The following is a 16,347-nucleotide window of genomic DNA, read 5'->3' as shown; positions in this document are numbered from 1 at the left end:
AGCCATGCTGTACCTGTGAGTCTACTATCCTGCTGTCTACTCTCTACTATCCTGCTGTCATCATCAGCAAAATCCAGACACATGACATCAGCCTGCCAGAGCCACCTGTTCCTAGTTGCATGTTTCATAGATTCTTAGTGGGAGAAAGTCATGGTAAGATCCCTGTCAATCACACCCAAAATTTCCAAAACAAGGCAATTAAGTGAGCAGCAGGCACAAAGCTCATGGAAGGGGTTTATTTGAGGAATTCTAATTTGAAAATTGTGGATGGGGTCAGACAATGCCAATTTTTGAGAGGACGGGGGAAAGGGGGCCACAGTGGGAAGAGAGGCAACCTGCCACTGAGCACCAGGGCAACCCAGGCCAGACAGGCTCCTATTCTGGTTGTCTTCATCCATGCAGTGGGGGCAATGAATTATATGTGGATAAAGGTAAAGCCATCCCAGAATCCACCCTTCCCCTTAGCTCACTGTTTTTCTCTGTCACCATTCTGGCTGCAGCCCGGAAAGTGTAATTGTGTAGTGAAAACTGTGTAGGGTAGAGCATGATAAATGGTGCATTCCAGCAACAGAAAAAATCTCGTGATGGCCCACGTCTCCAGGTAATGCCATCCTCCTCCACTAGCATACTCATGCTCACACTCACGCATGCAATCACATGTTCAAACTTCCCATTGATTTCCTATTGCTGTGATTCTGTAGAAAGACCTCTCTGACTCTGGTCCTGATACATTGAATCAGTAGTTCTCAAGGTGTCGCTCTAGGACCAGCAGCGTTGACCTCGCCTGGGAGCTAGTTAGAGATGGGCATTCTTGGACCCCACCGCAAACTGAATCAGAAACTCTGGCAGTAGGGCTCAGTAACCTATAGTTTAACAAACCCTCCAGGTGATAGTGATACAGGCCCAGGTTCTCAGCCTTGGCTACACATTGGGATCACCTGGAGAGCCTTAATGACTAATGATGCCTAGGCCCCACTCCAGAGGTCTGTAGCAATCAAACGGTCTAAGAGCTGGATAGTAGAATCTGTTTGTGTGTGTGTCTTCTGTCACACACATGCACACAGTGAGGATGAACGGTGGGAGGAGGACAAAAAGTCTCTTCCACCTGGACACCTTCCAATAAAATCATCAACTTGTCGCATTTTTCTCTGCCTTTCTCTTTACCTGTCTCTTCCTTCCTATATTCCACTTCAGAAGTGTTTGAGCACTGCTTCAGCAGGTCTCCTCTGCCTCATTTCCAGACTGAATGCATTGAGGCTGCTAAGTAGTTCAGTCTTCGACAGCCAGCAGTTGCACTTGAGGCAGAAGGTCTCATCTTCATGACACTATCAGGAAGCATCTCAGAAAGCAGCCATTTTGCAAATTTACAGGTGGAATTGGCCCTAATGTAGAAAAATTGAAAGATTAATTGAGTTAAAAAACAAATTTATTGTTAAAATAACTTACTGCCGGGTGAGGTGGCTCACGCCTGTAATCCCAGCACTTCGGGAGGCTGAGGCGGGTGGATCACCTGAGTTCGGGAGTTCGAGACCAGCCTGACCAACATGGAGAAACCCTGTCCCTAATAAAAGTACAAGATTAGCCAGGTGTGGTGGTGCATGCTTGTAATCCCAGCTACTTGGGAGGCTGAGGCAGGAGAATTGCTTGAACCTGGGAGGCGGAGGTTGCGGTGAGCCGAGATCATGCCATTCCACTCCAGCCTGGGCAACAAGGGTGAAACTCCGTCTCATAAATAAATAAATAAGTAACTTCACTGTTTAACTCAACAGAAGTGTTTTAAAATTTAGCTTAACTCTATTGGTGCTGTTTTCCACTTCAGTGAAGACCTGTGTTTACAAAACATAAGAAGTACTTTTTCAACCTGGAATGATGCTATACCAGGACCGCCAATGTGTATTCCCTGCTGAGCCTTAACATGTGTCCCCTGTGATCTGGGTGACTGCAAGTGTGTGTCTATCTTTTTGTGTCTCTTTGTGCTTTAAGACACTTGGAGTTTCCTTGTGGACATATAATGAGCAGCAAGTAACCTGCCAAACCACTGGGATATCCTCCTGCCTGGGGTCCTTTGGTTGTAAGGGTTCTCAAGGACTTTGAAGAGAAGAGAGTAACTCAACCAGTGCATGGTATAAAGAGTATGCAGCTGTCACATGCATGCTATTTACACCATGCAGGCAAGTGCACATCAATTCATATTCGATAGCTGTGCTATGGTGGGCACACTTCCGAGGGAAGCCCTGCCAATTATAACAAGGGCAGCTATGTGTTCAATATTAGCAACATACCCAAAAGAAATAGCAGCTTTGGATTTCTTCTATGATTGTTGAACAGCTTAGCCAAGTCATGACACATTAATTCATTCAGCATTCATTGAGCAACTGCTACTTGCCAGTCATTATGCTAGGCATGCAAGAAACGAAAACAAGTAAGACCTACTCCCTGCCTTCAAGAGCTCATGGCCTGGAGGATGAGACACATGTAAATACTGACAACACAAGGTGGACAGGGTGTGGCTACGGCAGATGCAGGGGGCTATAGGAGCATGGAGAGCACCTGATGCAGGCCTAGCAGGTGATCAGGGGACATCAGGGAAGGCTTTTTGGAGGAGTTGACACCTGAACTGATTCTGGAAGGATAATGGGCATGGACTAAGTAAATACTGGTGTCAGGAAGTAATAGAAGTCATCCTTCATCTTGGTGAGCTCCAGAAAGTTCTATTTTGGGTCAGAGATCTCAATTATAAATCTAATGACAGCTATGAGCTCTCTCCCTGGTAAAATGTTCATGTATAATTACAGCACAATTTCTTGGGGTCATGGACTGCTTAAGTTCCATACACAGATCCTCTAGGGTTCATGAACCCAAAGTTAAGGGCTTTGCAAAAATTATATCCTCTGTGCTGGAGGAACCCTCTGAGACCACCTAACCCAACACCTCACTTTATCAACAAGGAGATCAAGGCCCAAAGAGGACAGATAACTTGTCCAGGGCCACACAGCCAATGGGTTGTGGGGATGTAGAAGTCTGAAAGGGGAGGGAAGGCACGTCCAGCTTCCAGCCCCCATGGTGTCTTTTCCACAGGGATATTTCCTAGCTGGCATCTGAGCTATGTCGATGTGAAGGACAACTCCCGTGATGAGACCTTCCACTTCCAGTGCGACTGCTGGCTCTCCAAGAGTGAGGGTGACGGGCAGACGGTCCGCGACTTTGCCTGTGCCAACAACAAGATCCATGATGAGCTGGAAGAGACCAGTATGTGGGGGAGAGCATTGGCTCAGGAGGGAGGCAGGGAATGGTGCTGGAATAAGAAGACACCGTTCCAGCTGGAGGGGGGTCAGGTGCCCGATGCAGGGAATAATATGGAGATATGCATGAGGAAACATCCTAAATGCTGTTTGGTGAAACTGGAACTGCTAAGAAACACTGATGCCAGCTCATGGCTCAGAATCACAGGGACTAATTAGGTAGCAGGAAAACCCACTGGGGACAAGCTGACCCTGACCTGAAGGCTGAGCTGGGTGGTTTGGTGTGGAGTTCTCTCTGGTTTATTTTTATAACATGGACATCATCCAACTGATGCCTGTGGCAACAGCTGCCTAATCAATGCTTCCTAGAAACAGAATGCAGGGGAAGCCAGTATCTCCAGCAGCAGCTTTCCTTTTGTCCCTTCCTCAGGGGATATTTAAAGGGGAAGAGTAATTGATCCTGAGGGGATGGCCATCAAAGCTGAGGGAGATGTGCCTCTCACAGATGCCAGGGTCTGGGCCCAACAGATTGGAAGAGGCTTGTCAAAGGCAGAGCGTGACATAAGAAATGGATTTTTCCAATCTTAGTTATTAAGGCAGCACTAGCTTCAGTAAGAGGCAAACCCCTAAATCTCAGTGTCTTCACACAACAAAACATTTTTCACTCCTATAATACCCAGTCCAGTATGTGTGTTTGGCGGGAGGTCTTCCACGGAGTGATTTAGGGACCCAAGCTCCTTCTGTCTGTATCTCTCTCTGGGACATCCTCTGGCAGGGCCAATGTCTTCCTCTCTGCAGCCCCTCCCACTCCCTATGCTCCCACTCTTGAAGCCTTTTAAGGCTGCCCAGTCAGCCTTACCTGCAACACTTCCAGCCAAAATACAGTCCAGCTTGCAGGCCAACTCCCCAGGGATGGAACAGTCACTGCTTGCTTCACCAGACAGTTCAGCTAGAAAATCCATCTTCATATTTATGTTATTGCAGCATCCCTCCTTTGGTAGTCCCAATGGAGTCAAACAGAAAATTTCAGGAGTGGTCAGGACTCTTGGTTGTATGTACCTGAAACCCAATCCTAAGATGGCTGTAGCAAAAGGGAATATATTGGCTCCCAGAACTTGGAAGTCTTGGGTGGCTGTAGCCGAGATTTGGCTGTCTCCAGAGGCTCCCGTGGTCTCAGTATGTCTCTTTCTGTCTTCTCCTCTCAACTCTGTTTCCTCCCATGTGTCAACTTTGTTTTAGTACAGACTCTCTCCATTGTGGAAGTTGGCTGCTCGCAGCTCCAATCCCACACCATTTCAGCTTAATAGCTTCCATGGAAGGGAAGAGAGCATCTCCCTGCTTAAGTTCCATACACAGATCCTCTAGGAGGATTCTGGGGAGGATTCTGACTGGGCAGGCCCAGGACTCTCAGCTCCATCCAACCCACATGGTAGGAGCTCCTCAGCGTAAACAGTGGTCCTGAAACGTAAGATAGTAAAATCCAAATGTCCACTAGAAGCCCAACTATGCTCCTAGCATTCCTCCATGGCCATCACATGCCCCTGTAGTTCTTGTCTCGAGACTAAACATCTGTTTATTCTGCAGCTCCTTGAACAATGTGACACTGAATCTTCCCTGCATCCTGCCCCTTTCCCTCTTGGTACAACCTGTATCACTCATTCGCTGCCCTCTGCAGATGCCATGCCCAGGATGAAGGCAAGATTTCAACGGGGATCTGTTCGCTCCTCTCCTGTCTTGCCTTTCAAACTACGACCCATGCCTCCTAAGCCCACAGTAGCTTTGCTGGTGGCCCCTTTATGCTAGTGACTTCCATGTGCTTCTTCCTTTGCATGACTACTGAGAGCCTTCCTCTAGTAGGGCTTGTCCTTGGGTGTGCTGGCCCCACGGGAGATCTGTTAGATGGGGCTCATCACGTTTACCTGCCCTGAATATTCAAGTTCCTGATCCTCTTTCATCTGTTCCTTCCCAGCAACCTGTGAACAAAGTTGGGAATCAAGCCTTCTACATTTTTATCAAGCCGCTTCGTGTGGGAAAGAAAGCAAGGTGAAAATATGCTGATTGAAACTTCCTCTCAAAAGACCACCGATGTGATTAGCAACATGTGTTTCTAATCTACCTAAATGTCCTTGATTACAAACCTTGCTTCTCTACCTTATCCTTAGGACCACTAGGAAAGAATTCATTTCAATCCATGTAGGAAACCCCACCCGCATCATCTCTCACACCTCCTACTTGAGTCCATCAGGGTGATATGCAGGTTCCCAGTGCTCCGTGCCTCCCTCACTGATTCTGACAAACCATTTCCCTAACCACACCCAGGATCCCTCTTTGAATTCACCAGTACCTGTTTGCAGAATAGACCATCACCTCCCATGGGAAAGCAGAAGGCAATGGTACAACTTCCCTTGCTGGGATGGCTTTGGGTCTCTGGGCTGGAATCTGCCCTGGGCTGCAGAACCCCTCCCTACTGCAGAAGGATGCACTTTCTGTGGATCTCTTCCTCTATCAGAGGCTGCCTGTCTCTTTGCCTAGATTCACTCTACTTGTTTCAGGTAGCAGAGATTTCTCCTTGAGAAAAGTTACAGAGGCAAAAGGGTGGCTGAGGGGCTGGGATTGGTGCTACATTGAGCCACAGGTATGGCCATCTCTCATCTTCATTATTTTTATCATGTCTCTGAGAAAAAGGCACAGAAACAGAGCTACCCCTTTGGATCCAGAATCCCAGACCGTCAGTCATTCAGGTACTGCAGCAAGGGGTCTATGTCTGGGGACACTCGAGCCAGACACTTACTGTGTCCTCCAAGTGCTGGTTCCATCCCTGGTCTGGTCCCTGGGGAGTGAGCTTGGATCACATGTCACACTGTCTCAGTATCTTGGCTTAGGGGGATCAGGTAGCAATTTTAATTAGGGTGGTTGGATAGACATCTCTGAGACATGACTTTTGAGTAAGGATGAGAAGGAGGTGAGTCAGTGAGCCACGCCACTATGGGTGGGAGAGGGAGAGGGAAAGAGGGAAGGACTCCAGGCAGAAGGACAGCATTGCAGAGCTCTAGGGAGGAGCACACCTAAGTGCTCTGGGTGCAGCTAGGAGGCAGAGTGGCTGGAGTGAGAAAGAGAGAAAGTACCAGGACACAAGGTGGGGAGGAAATGGGGAGCCAGGTTTTCCTCTTACCCCACGGTACTTTGGCTCTTTTTTACAGGGTTATCTATCACATTCTGTCATATGGTACAGTCCGTGTTTGTGTCTGGGGCTAGAGATTGAGTTCTAGTGTCACCCAGGGTCTAGTCCAGTCCTGGCACTTGGCACCTACTTAACCAGTGTTGGAGGAGTGCACACCTGTGCAGACATGATTGAGTGAATAGCAGGGTGAGATGGAGTGACACCAAGACAAGATGCAAGTGAGACTGCTTGCTGGAGCAAGTGCAAGGGTCTTCGGGGTGGCTTTGCCTGCCTGGGTCTTTCCCCTTTGCTTTTGCACTGGGCCCCACTTCTTCTCCCTTCTCAGCACCAATCTCCATTTTGCATCTCACCCCTGTAGCTGAATGTTCAGCCCCACCTCCTGCTGCATTCCCAGTGGCTCCCATATTTGCCTGCAAAGAGGTTGCTACTATAAATAAAATGAGAGCATTCGCTGTAGCCCCAGAATCCGGGCAGATTCTACCTACAACGCCTCAATCGTGGTGATTTTAACCTGCCTCCCCCAACCCCAGGCTGCAGCCTAAGATCAAATGAAGGACCGGAGGCCGTGACCCTCTTGCTCCCGCCCTGAAGACGGGCACTGCTTCCCCTGTGCTGACCCTCCCCCACCTCCTCCATTACAGCCTACGAGATCGTCATAGAAACGGGCAACGGAGGCGAAACCAGGGAGAACGTCTGGCTCATCCTGGAGGGCAGGAAGAACCGATCCAAAGAGTTTCTCGTGGAAAATTCTTCTAGGCAGCGGGCCTTTAGGAAGTAGGAAGGGGAGGCCCATGGGAAGTGGTGGGGAGTGGGTAGGTAAGGGAGGACCCCAAGAATCTCCCTCTTGGGTGGGAGCCATAGGTACACAAATGGGCCTAACCAGCAAGTACTTACTGAGCACCTACTGTGTGCCAATCCTGTGCAAGCACCCAGGGGCTAAACAGGCAATGGTGAAAGGGAAAGCATGGGACTGCATTTAATGGGAGCCCACCCTGTGGATGGACAGTGCTACTCAGTCCAAACATTGCCCCACATCTACGTAGACAAGGACCACACCTCCTTCCATCAGAGGCACCTCTGAACTGCTCGGATGCCCACTTCATCTCCTCACTCTCTCCAGGACTGCTGAGACAGCCTCCACCTCCCCCTTAACTCTGCTACATCTTTCTCTTAGTCCATTCTGACTGCTATAACAGAATACCTCAGACTGGTAGCTTAGAAACAACAGAAATGTATTTCTCACGGTTCTAGAGGCTGGGAGTCCAGGACCAAGGCACCAGCAAATCTGGTGTCTGGTGAGGGCCTGCCTCCTGGTTCATAGCCATCTTCTCACTGTGTCCTCACATGGCAGAAGGGGGAGGGAGCTCTCCAGGGCCCCTTTTATAAAGGCATGAATCTCATTCATGAGGGCTCAGCTCTCATGACCCCATCACCTCTCAAAGACCCTACCTCCAAATACCATCACACTGGAGAATAGGTTTCAACATATAAATTTGGGGGAACTGGGGCACAGACATTCCATTTATAACAACCTTTTCTTCAAATCTCTACATCAGGATGAAGTCTGGACACCTTAGACTGGCACTTACCCCCACAGGCTGCCTGCACCCATACCTTCTCCATTAGCTTTTCCCTCCCTGAACCCAAACTTCACCCAAGCCAGCATTCCCCCAGAAATATCTGCACCTCCACACCCCACTATTCCCACCTATGACTTTGCTAAGACATGTCTGTTACAGGGGACTCTTCCCTTCCCCTCCTCCCTCTGCTCTCCAAGTCTCACCACCCTCCCCATCTCCATCCTGCATAACGATGTCACCATTCTTTGGTGCTGAGGCCAGGCAGCTAGTGGGGCTTTTTCATCGTGATTGTCTTGGTCCCAAACTGAACTGAACCCCTCAAAGCCTCCAGGACTGCCATGAGCTCCTGCTTGCCATCCCATCCCTGTTCCCTGGCCCACTGCTTGGAATGCAGCAGGCCCCCGACAAATGCTTACCTGCTTCAGTGGGCAAAGGCAGCTCATGGACCACAATTTTGTTTCCTGCAGGGGGACCACAGACACGTTTGAGTTTGACAGCATCTACTTGGGGGACATTGCCTCCCTCTGTGTGGGCCACCTTGCCAGGGAAGACCGGTTTATCCCCAAGAGAGAACTTGTCTGGCATGTCAAGACCATCACCATCACCGAGATGGAGTACGGCAATGTGTATGTACTGAGCCTCTCCCCAAGGAAGTGCCACTCCCTCAGCATGGGGCAGGGACTGAGCTGGACCATGGGCAAGAGAGCAGGGTGTGATGAGGTCTCTTCTTCAAGGTCAAGATTACCCTGTTCAGGAGGCCTAGAAGGCAGGAAGGGAAGAGACAGCTGTATGCTTCTGAAGCTATCTGGATTGTGCACCTACTATCAGAGGCAGGGGAGTAGGCCAGATGACCTAGGGTGCATCTAGTCTTTGGATCCAGGGATGCTTCCTTGGAAGGATACTGAGAAAGTCAAACAGTGCCAGAGAGCAGAGGCTTTCCTTGCCTTCCCCTTCCCTCAATCTAAAATGACAAAGAAACACAGTTTTGAAGCCTGCTGTTTACACGGTCATAGTGAAAACCCACCATCCATGTGGGCAGAGTAGGGACCAGAGACAAGCTAGGGTAATCCAATGGTCCATCTGCCTCACAGTACCCCAGATAAGGGGCTTTGCATTCTCTCATCAGAGCCTTCTGGAGACTCAGACATTTCTGGAAGATTAAGGGTCTTAGTTACCTGGGCAACATAGTCACAGTCATCAATTTGTCTAATTAAAACCCCTTGGTAACCAAGCTGGAAGCCAGGAAGAGCCCTGAGGCTCTGGAAGGCAGGAAAGGTGCTGAGAAGGAGCCAGGGGAGGGTGGAAAGGGGAATCCAAGGTCAAGGCTTGCCAAAGGGTAAGTGAAAGCTGAGTACATAGCTCACAGGGCCAGAACCACCGTGGACCCTCCCACATCTGCACCTCTCCCTGGGGCTGGCCCTGCTCATACCACACCCTAGAGCCTTCCCTGCACAAGGAAAGGTAGCCCTTGTCTGCACAGAAGCGGCAGCCAGGCTGGACCTAGGCAGAGCCCTCGGCTATGGGCTCTGGCCCTCAGGAGCCCAAGCTTCTCAAAGCCACACTTGTCCAACCTGCAGCTCCCTGGATTTGGCTCCCCCAGACCAAGCAACTCCTTGGGAATTTGGCAGAAGAGATTCTGACCTCTGCTCAGACTGCCATAACAAAATATCAGAGAGTGGGTGGCTTAAACAACAGAAAGCTATTTCTCACAGCTTTGGAGGCTGGAAGTCTGAGATCAGGGTTCTAGCATGGTGGAGTTCTGGGAGGACTCTCTTTCTGTCCTGCACATGGCCGCCTTCTCTCTGTGTCCTCACGTGGCAGAGAGAGAGAGCTCTGGTTTCTCTTCCTCTTTGTGTAAGGGCACTAATTCCATCATAAGGGCCCCACCCTCATGACCTTATCTAAACCTAATTATCTCTTGAAGTCCCCCATCTCCAAATACCATGGCATTGGGGGTTCCAGCTTCCATGTATAAATTTGGGGAGATACAACTCTGTTCATAGCAACTTCCCTCTTGAGCTATGGCATTATTTGCTGCTCTTTTAGAGAAAGCCCAGCTCAAGTACAATCAATCCTGTAGGAGTTGCTCTATGTGGCTGCTAGGACCAGTACTGATGAGAACTTGACAGCTGGGAGACTATCCCAGAAAAGAGAATGACTCACTGAGCAAGTCAGGGCCAGGCCTAAGCCCTTTCCATGGCTCAGTACTACCTCCCATCCACAAGGACTGTGTCTGCTGATACTGCTCATCTGCAAACCTCCCAAAATAAACAAAACAAAATAAAATAGTCACCCTCACATTACCCTTAAACCCACAATGTTGGCCGAGAGAGAGTTCTCAGCACCACCTGGCACCTTCCTGTCTTAGGAGGAAAGGAAGGCAAAGGCCCAGCTGTAAGCTTCCTGCCCCACAGTCCTGGGCCTGAGTTGTAGAATTTTCCATCCTGCAGAAGAAAAAGCTGCTCTTAATTGAAGCATCTTTCCCTCCAGCCTCAGGAATGCAGCCTGTCTTGTTGTCACCAGGGCTGGAGGGGGGAGGAAGAGATATCTGTGGGGAAGGGGCTCTTCCTGAAGTGAAGGGGTTGCAGGGGGTCCAGGCCTCTGGATACTAGCGCTGTCACCTGGTCAACTGTGTGGCCTCCAGCAGTTACCCATCACCTCCTTGTGCTTCACGCTGCCCTTTGGGAGGACAGCTGGATGCTCTATAGGGTCTAGGGTAGAGGGACGATGGCAGGGGTGTCAGCCTAGGAGCTCTCTGAAGTCATGCCCTAGCTCACCCCTGCCTGCCTGCAGTTCTCAAGCCTGTGGTCTCTGCTGGATAAAAACCTGTCACCTGCAATTCTCAAGCCTTGTTCTCTGCTGGATGAAAACCTGTCGCCTGCAGTTCTCAAGCCTGTGGTCTCTGCTGGATGAAAACCTGTCGCCTGCAGAAATACCACCTTCGTCCAGAAGGGGGACTTTGCAGGCATGTTTAATCGTGGTGACAATTCACATGGCCTCATTCTAGAAGGAACCTACATTCTGCATTATAAAACCACTTGCTTAACACTGTGTGTAACATCCACAATTCCTTTCCTGCCACCATGTTAGCCATATTTGGAGTTACATGAATTACAAATGAATTTAATCTCAATATCTCATATACACAATAACTCCAAATGTCCATCTCACAGCTATTTCCATTCTGATCCCTCTTTTGCAGTGTGCTGTTGACCTTCCTGACCAGTTCTCATTCATCACTAATAGCCTCAGGATTTGGGTGAAAGGTCATACAAAAAGACCTTATTTTTTAACTGAAAACACCTTTATTGTTTATCCCGGTAGCATATCTAATACACAACCATAAAAATTCAAATACAGAAACGTATGTAAAAGAAAGTAAAAATTCCCTACAGCCCTGCCCATCAGAGGTGGCCACCATGATGAGCATTTTGGTGACCCCATTCTCTCTGGGATTTTTCTAATACACAATGTTCACAGATGTGTGCTTATACATAGTTTTGAATATGTATCACTTTTTTCTGCTCATTTTTCTCTGCTTTTGCCTTTACTCTGGCTGGACACCTTCCCCCCTTTCTAGCAGGAGCAGCCCGCTGAGTGTCCTTCCAAAGCCAGAGCTTTGTGTAAGTCTGCAGGGCCCACATTTTGGTGATCCTATAATTATGTCTATCAGAAAACATTTCCTTATATCTACACCAGGGAATATTTTTCAGCCATCAAAAATAATGAATTAAATACATACCAGATGACTTGGAGCAATTCCCAGGAAGTATTATTGAGTGAGAAAAGCGAGACACAGGAAAACATGTCTTATGTGATGCCGTTTTGTAAAGGGAACACTGACATCCCCATATGTCTATGTACACGTGGGTCTGTGCAGGGTTGGGTGAAATGGAGGGAAATTTGGCAGGCTACACCCTCAACTGTTACATGGGTTATCTGAGGAGAAGCGATGCTGAAGTGAGAAGAAGGAGAAAGAAAGAGAGCCAAGCAAAGAGGGAGCAAAAAAAAGTACGTTTAGAAAAGTATGTATATGATCAGATGATTTTTGTATTTATATAGAATGATGCATATTAGTGGGCATATGCATAAAGAGATACATTTTAAGAGAATTTTAAAACAATGCAAGTATCTCCTCCTCTAAGAAATTGTAGTATGTAACAACAATCCAAATTTATCCAGTGATAAATTGGGGGAAGAAGGATCTCAAAACAGAATAAGGATTTCCTGCAAATGTCTTTAAATGGCTTATTCTTCAGGGCCAGGCAGGCTCTGGCTCTGGGTCACCTTAAGCAGTGACTTTTCTTCTTCAAGTCTCAGTTCCTCCTCCTATGAAATGGGAGGATGATGCCCAGGGTTGTTGTGGGAGCTAATGAGATTCAAGAATGCAAAGTCCTGGAGTTGTGTAAGCAGGCAAAAAACCAAAGGTGTTTTTTTGTTTTGTTTTGTTTTTTTCTGTTAAGAATGTTCATCTAAAATAGGGTTTGATTTTGCACCATTGGGCACACCTTTTCAGTGTTGCATTCCTGAAGTTGTTAGCCAGCACCGAGACAGCTTGTTTTCAAAGGTGTTAGCATATTAGCAATTTGGAGTGGGAAGAAACCATAGCAATTGTTCAGTCCAAACCTCCAGCTTCGCCAATGGGAAAATCAAGATCTGGGTAGGATATGTGACTTGTCCAAGGTCACGCAGATGGTAGGTGGCAGGGCTGGGGCAGACCATGCCCTCTCACATCCTGTGCAGCATTTTCCCACCATGCTGTCTGGCTTTTTCCTTTATAATTCCTGAACCCACTGTCATTACCCAGAGGCTAAAATTGGGGATGTGCAAGAGAAGGTTTGGGAGGACTTCTTGGTCCAAGACCATTCTCTTGGCTCTAGACTTGCTTCTGCTTGTGATGGCTTCTTCGATAGAGGACTTTCTCTTTCCCTTTGTACTCTGCAGTCCATGAACACACACACACACACACACACACACACATACGTATATATACAAACTCTTTGTTCAACTCAGCCAAGTGTAAGGGATCTGGGAGCGTACATTTAATAGTCATATTTCCACTTGGTTTTGCCTAAAATTGTCACTCTGGATTCAGCAACTCCCTCTAAAGGTGACAACACCAGGTACAAAAATTAACCAGTCCCTTTAAGGGAGCAAGAGTATCTGCAGATGGGAGTGAGCTTGGAAAAGAGCAGGTGACAGGTGAGAAAGGAAAGCACAGCTGTGTGCAGTGACTCACACCTGTAATCCTAGTGCTTTGGGAGGCCAGCGCAGGAGAATTGTTTGAGGCCAGAAATTTAAGATTAGCCTGGGAAGCATGGTGAGACCCTATCTCTACAAAAATATATTTTTTAAAATTAGCTGGGCATGATAGTGCATGCTCATAGTCCCAGCTTCTCAGGAGGCTGAGGCAGGAGGATGACTTGAGCCCAGGAGTTCGAGGTTATAGTGAGCTATGATTGCGCCATTGCAGTCCAACCTGGGTAGCAAATTGATACCCTGTCTCTAAAGAAAATAAAAATTAAAAATACATAAAAATGAATAAAGGAAAACACAGGAAGAGGAGAGTCAGATCATGAGGAGTTTTGCAGACCGTTGTAAAGTCTTTGGCTTTTACTTGACATGGGAAGCCACTGAAGGGTTCTGAGCAGGGGAAGGACATACTTGGGCTTATGTCTCAATAGGATCACATGGCTGCTTCATAGAGAATTGGCCACAGGTAGCAAAAAGCTAGAAGACCAGTTAGGAGGCTGTTGATAATTTCCAAATAGGAGATGATGGTGACTTGGACCCAAGTAGCAGGAGGGCAGATAGATACTAGACAGTTTTCAAGTGGGCTGGTTCTGGATATATCTTAAAAATAGGGTCGGCCAGGCACAGTGGCTCACGCCTGTAATCCCAACACTTTAGGAGCCTGAGGCAGGTGAATCATGAGGTCAGGAGTTCTAGACCAGCCTGGCCAAGATGGTGAGAAAAAAAAAGATAAAGTCAACAGGATTTGCTTATGGATTGGACATGGAGTATGAGGGGCAAAAAAGAAGTAGAAGAATCAAGAAGCAACTGGAAGAATGGAGATGCCCGTCCATGGTGAATTTTAAGTTAAACATGAATCCATACTCACATTTAAACCAACATTTCCAGCTCCAATATCCCATCACCTTGGGAAGGGATCATTTATAGATGAGCAAGGGGATCTGGGGGAGGGAGCAGCCTCGGCTGGGGTCTGCTTAGCCCCTACCCCTCCACTCTCCCACCTCTCTGCCAGGTACTTCTTTAACTGCGACTGCCTCATCCCCCTCAAGAGGAAGAGGAAGTACTTCAAGGTATTCGAGGTTACCAAGACGACAGAGAGCTTTGCCAGCAAGGTCCAGAGCCTGGTGCCCGTCAAGTACGAAGTCATCGTGACAACAGGCTATGAGCCAGGGGCAGGCACTGATGCCAACGTCTTCGTGACCATCTTTGGGGCCAACGGAGACACAGGCAAGCGGGAGCTGAAGCAGAAAATGCGCAACCTCTTCGAGCGGGGCAGCACAGACCGCTTCTTCCTGGAGACGCTGGAGCTGGGTGAGCTGCGCAAGGTGCGCCTGGAGCACGACAGCAGTGGCTACTGCTCAGGCTGGCTGGTGGAGAAGGTGGAGGTCACCAACACCAGCACCGGCGTGGCCACCATCTTCAACTGCGGCAGGTGGCTGGACAAGAAGCGGGGGGATGGACTCACCTGGAGAGACCTCTTCCCTTCTGTCTGAGGGGCTAGGGCCCCCATCCTCTCACTGAGATGCCCCAATCTCACATTTCTGCCCTCCACCTTGGCGGTCAGCAGCCCTTCAAAGCCTCTAGCATTGGCACTGGGGGCTAGCAGGCCACTGAGAACTTCATGGGGTCCTGCTCCCCACCCTACCCCCAGTTTATTGAACCTACAGTGATAATAATTAGCATGTGTCATAATCTGTGGCTGCCCAAAAATAATTTTTTGTATTTCCTTTTTCTGTAATAACAGTAGTGACCAGGCTGGGACTTGCTGCAGAGTGTGGATGAGAAATTGAGTCTTCACCCAGGGGATAGAAGTGGAGAAGCAGAGGCCATCAAGATGGTGTATTTTAAGCAAAAACTAATTAACACTTTTCCCCAAAAAAGCTGGGCTAATTAAATTATTACCAACCATATCCTATAAAGAACTCATCTTAGCATCTGCTTGCTAAGAAGTGTATACTTTTCCCCAGTTTCAATAAATCCAGTGGCAAATGGAGAAAAACCTCAGGAAGAAGTGTTTTGCCGGGGGATTTATGAGCCTGTGAAAAGTAGATAATTCTTTCCATCACTTTACAGAGAACGCATTGGCAAGTGCCTGCTGGTTATCCCAGCCTGTGCTAACACAGTCAGGACTGGACACAAAGGTGATAGGGATGGCACCTGCAACAGCCTGGTCACTGGCACTCTAAGGCCGGGAGAGAAAGCAGGGTCATTGAGGTTATTTGGTGATTATCACCTGTGGCTCTCTGTGGGCAAGGTTTGGACTGAGAGCTGAGAGGGGCTTGGGAACAAAGTGAAGACCTGGTCTATACCCTCAAGGGGAATGTGACCTTGATGGAGAGGCAGCAGGAGAACTGTACATTTGAGTACCCACACAGATTCACACATGCACACACACTCTCCCTGATCAGCAGTCACAAAGTCACAGCAAGACTTCGCAGAGCTCAGCACCTAACTTCTGATTTTCCTGTAGAGAAAAGGACAGCAACAAGGTGGGTCAGGCTGGAAAATATCCCTACAGGAGGGCACCCCAGGACCAGTGTTTCTGCCACTTTGCTGTCCCTGCATCCTCTGTCCCAGAAAGGTCTAAACTCGCAGTGAGGCTTCAGGACCCTGAGGCAAGTTCAGGCCCCTCTCAGAGATCTCTCAGAGAGAGGTTAAATGCACAGGCTCTGGGGGCAACCAGCCTGGGTTTAAATCCCCGTTCTGCCTCTTTGCAACTGTGAGAACTTGGGCACATTATTTTCTCTCTCTGGGCCTCAGTTTCCTTATCTGTAACACAGGGGGAATGATCACAATGCCCACCTTGTAGGTTATGATGAGGACTAAATGAGTTCATGTGTATGTAGTTTAAATTCAGTGCCTACACCAGATAGTGAGTATATCCACCATGCTGAACACGCAGGACTTGGGGGATGGGGAGGGGAAGATGGCATCATTAAACAGCTTTGTTTCCATCTCCTTCTGTGGAACTGGTTCTTCCCCTGTCCCTAGATGAAAATTTAGACAAGCCTCACAACTCCTGTGGACTCCAGTAGGTAATAAAAAGTCCAACAAACACTTTAAGTCATGAAATCCATCTCCATTCTATAAT

General features: G+C 48.3%; 1 protein-coding gene across 26 annotated transcripts in view; it reads left to right on the top strand.

The window, feature by feature from the left end:
• Nucleotides 1-15,166, top strand: part of LOXHD1 (lipoxygenase homology PLAT domains 1) — a 179,742-nt gene extending 164,576 nt beyond the window's left edge. For 17 of the 26 annotated variants that reach the window (XR_010151913.1, XM_016933625.4, XM_016933621.4 and 14 more), the window contains 4 exons: nucleotides 3,079-3,249; nucleotides 7,065-7,197; nucleotides 8,471-8,629; nucleotides 14,269-14,969. Coding sequence is in view for 25 of the 26 variants with exons in the window: in XM_016933625.4 (XP_016789114.4) it covers nucleotides 3,079-3,249; nucleotides 7,065-7,197; nucleotides 8,471-8,629; nucleotides 14,269-14,749 (944 nt within the window). In the remaining variant the exon portion in view is untranslated. Of the gene's footprint in view, nucleotides 1-3,078; nucleotides 3,250-7,064; nucleotides 7,198-8,470; nucleotides 8,630-14,268; nucleotides 14,970-15,000 lie in introns of those variants that run through there. The other 9 variants (XM_016933623.4, XM_054672174.2, XM_063795627.1 and 6 more) reach the window with 3 other exon arrangements.
• Nucleotides 15,167-16,347: the final 1,181 nt, after the last annotated feature.

Source organism: Pan troglodytes, chromosome 17 (assembly GCF_028858775.2).
Source record: "Pan troglodytes isolate AG18354 chromosome 17, NHGRI_mPanTro3-v2.0_pri, whole genome shotgun sequence".
In the NCBI taxonomy this organism is placed as follows: Eukaryota; Metazoa; Chordata; class Mammalia; order Primates; family Hominidae; genus Pan; species Pan troglodytes.
Note: the sequence above shows the minus strand (reverse complement) of the source record. Positions and strands in the feature narration are given on the sequence as shown.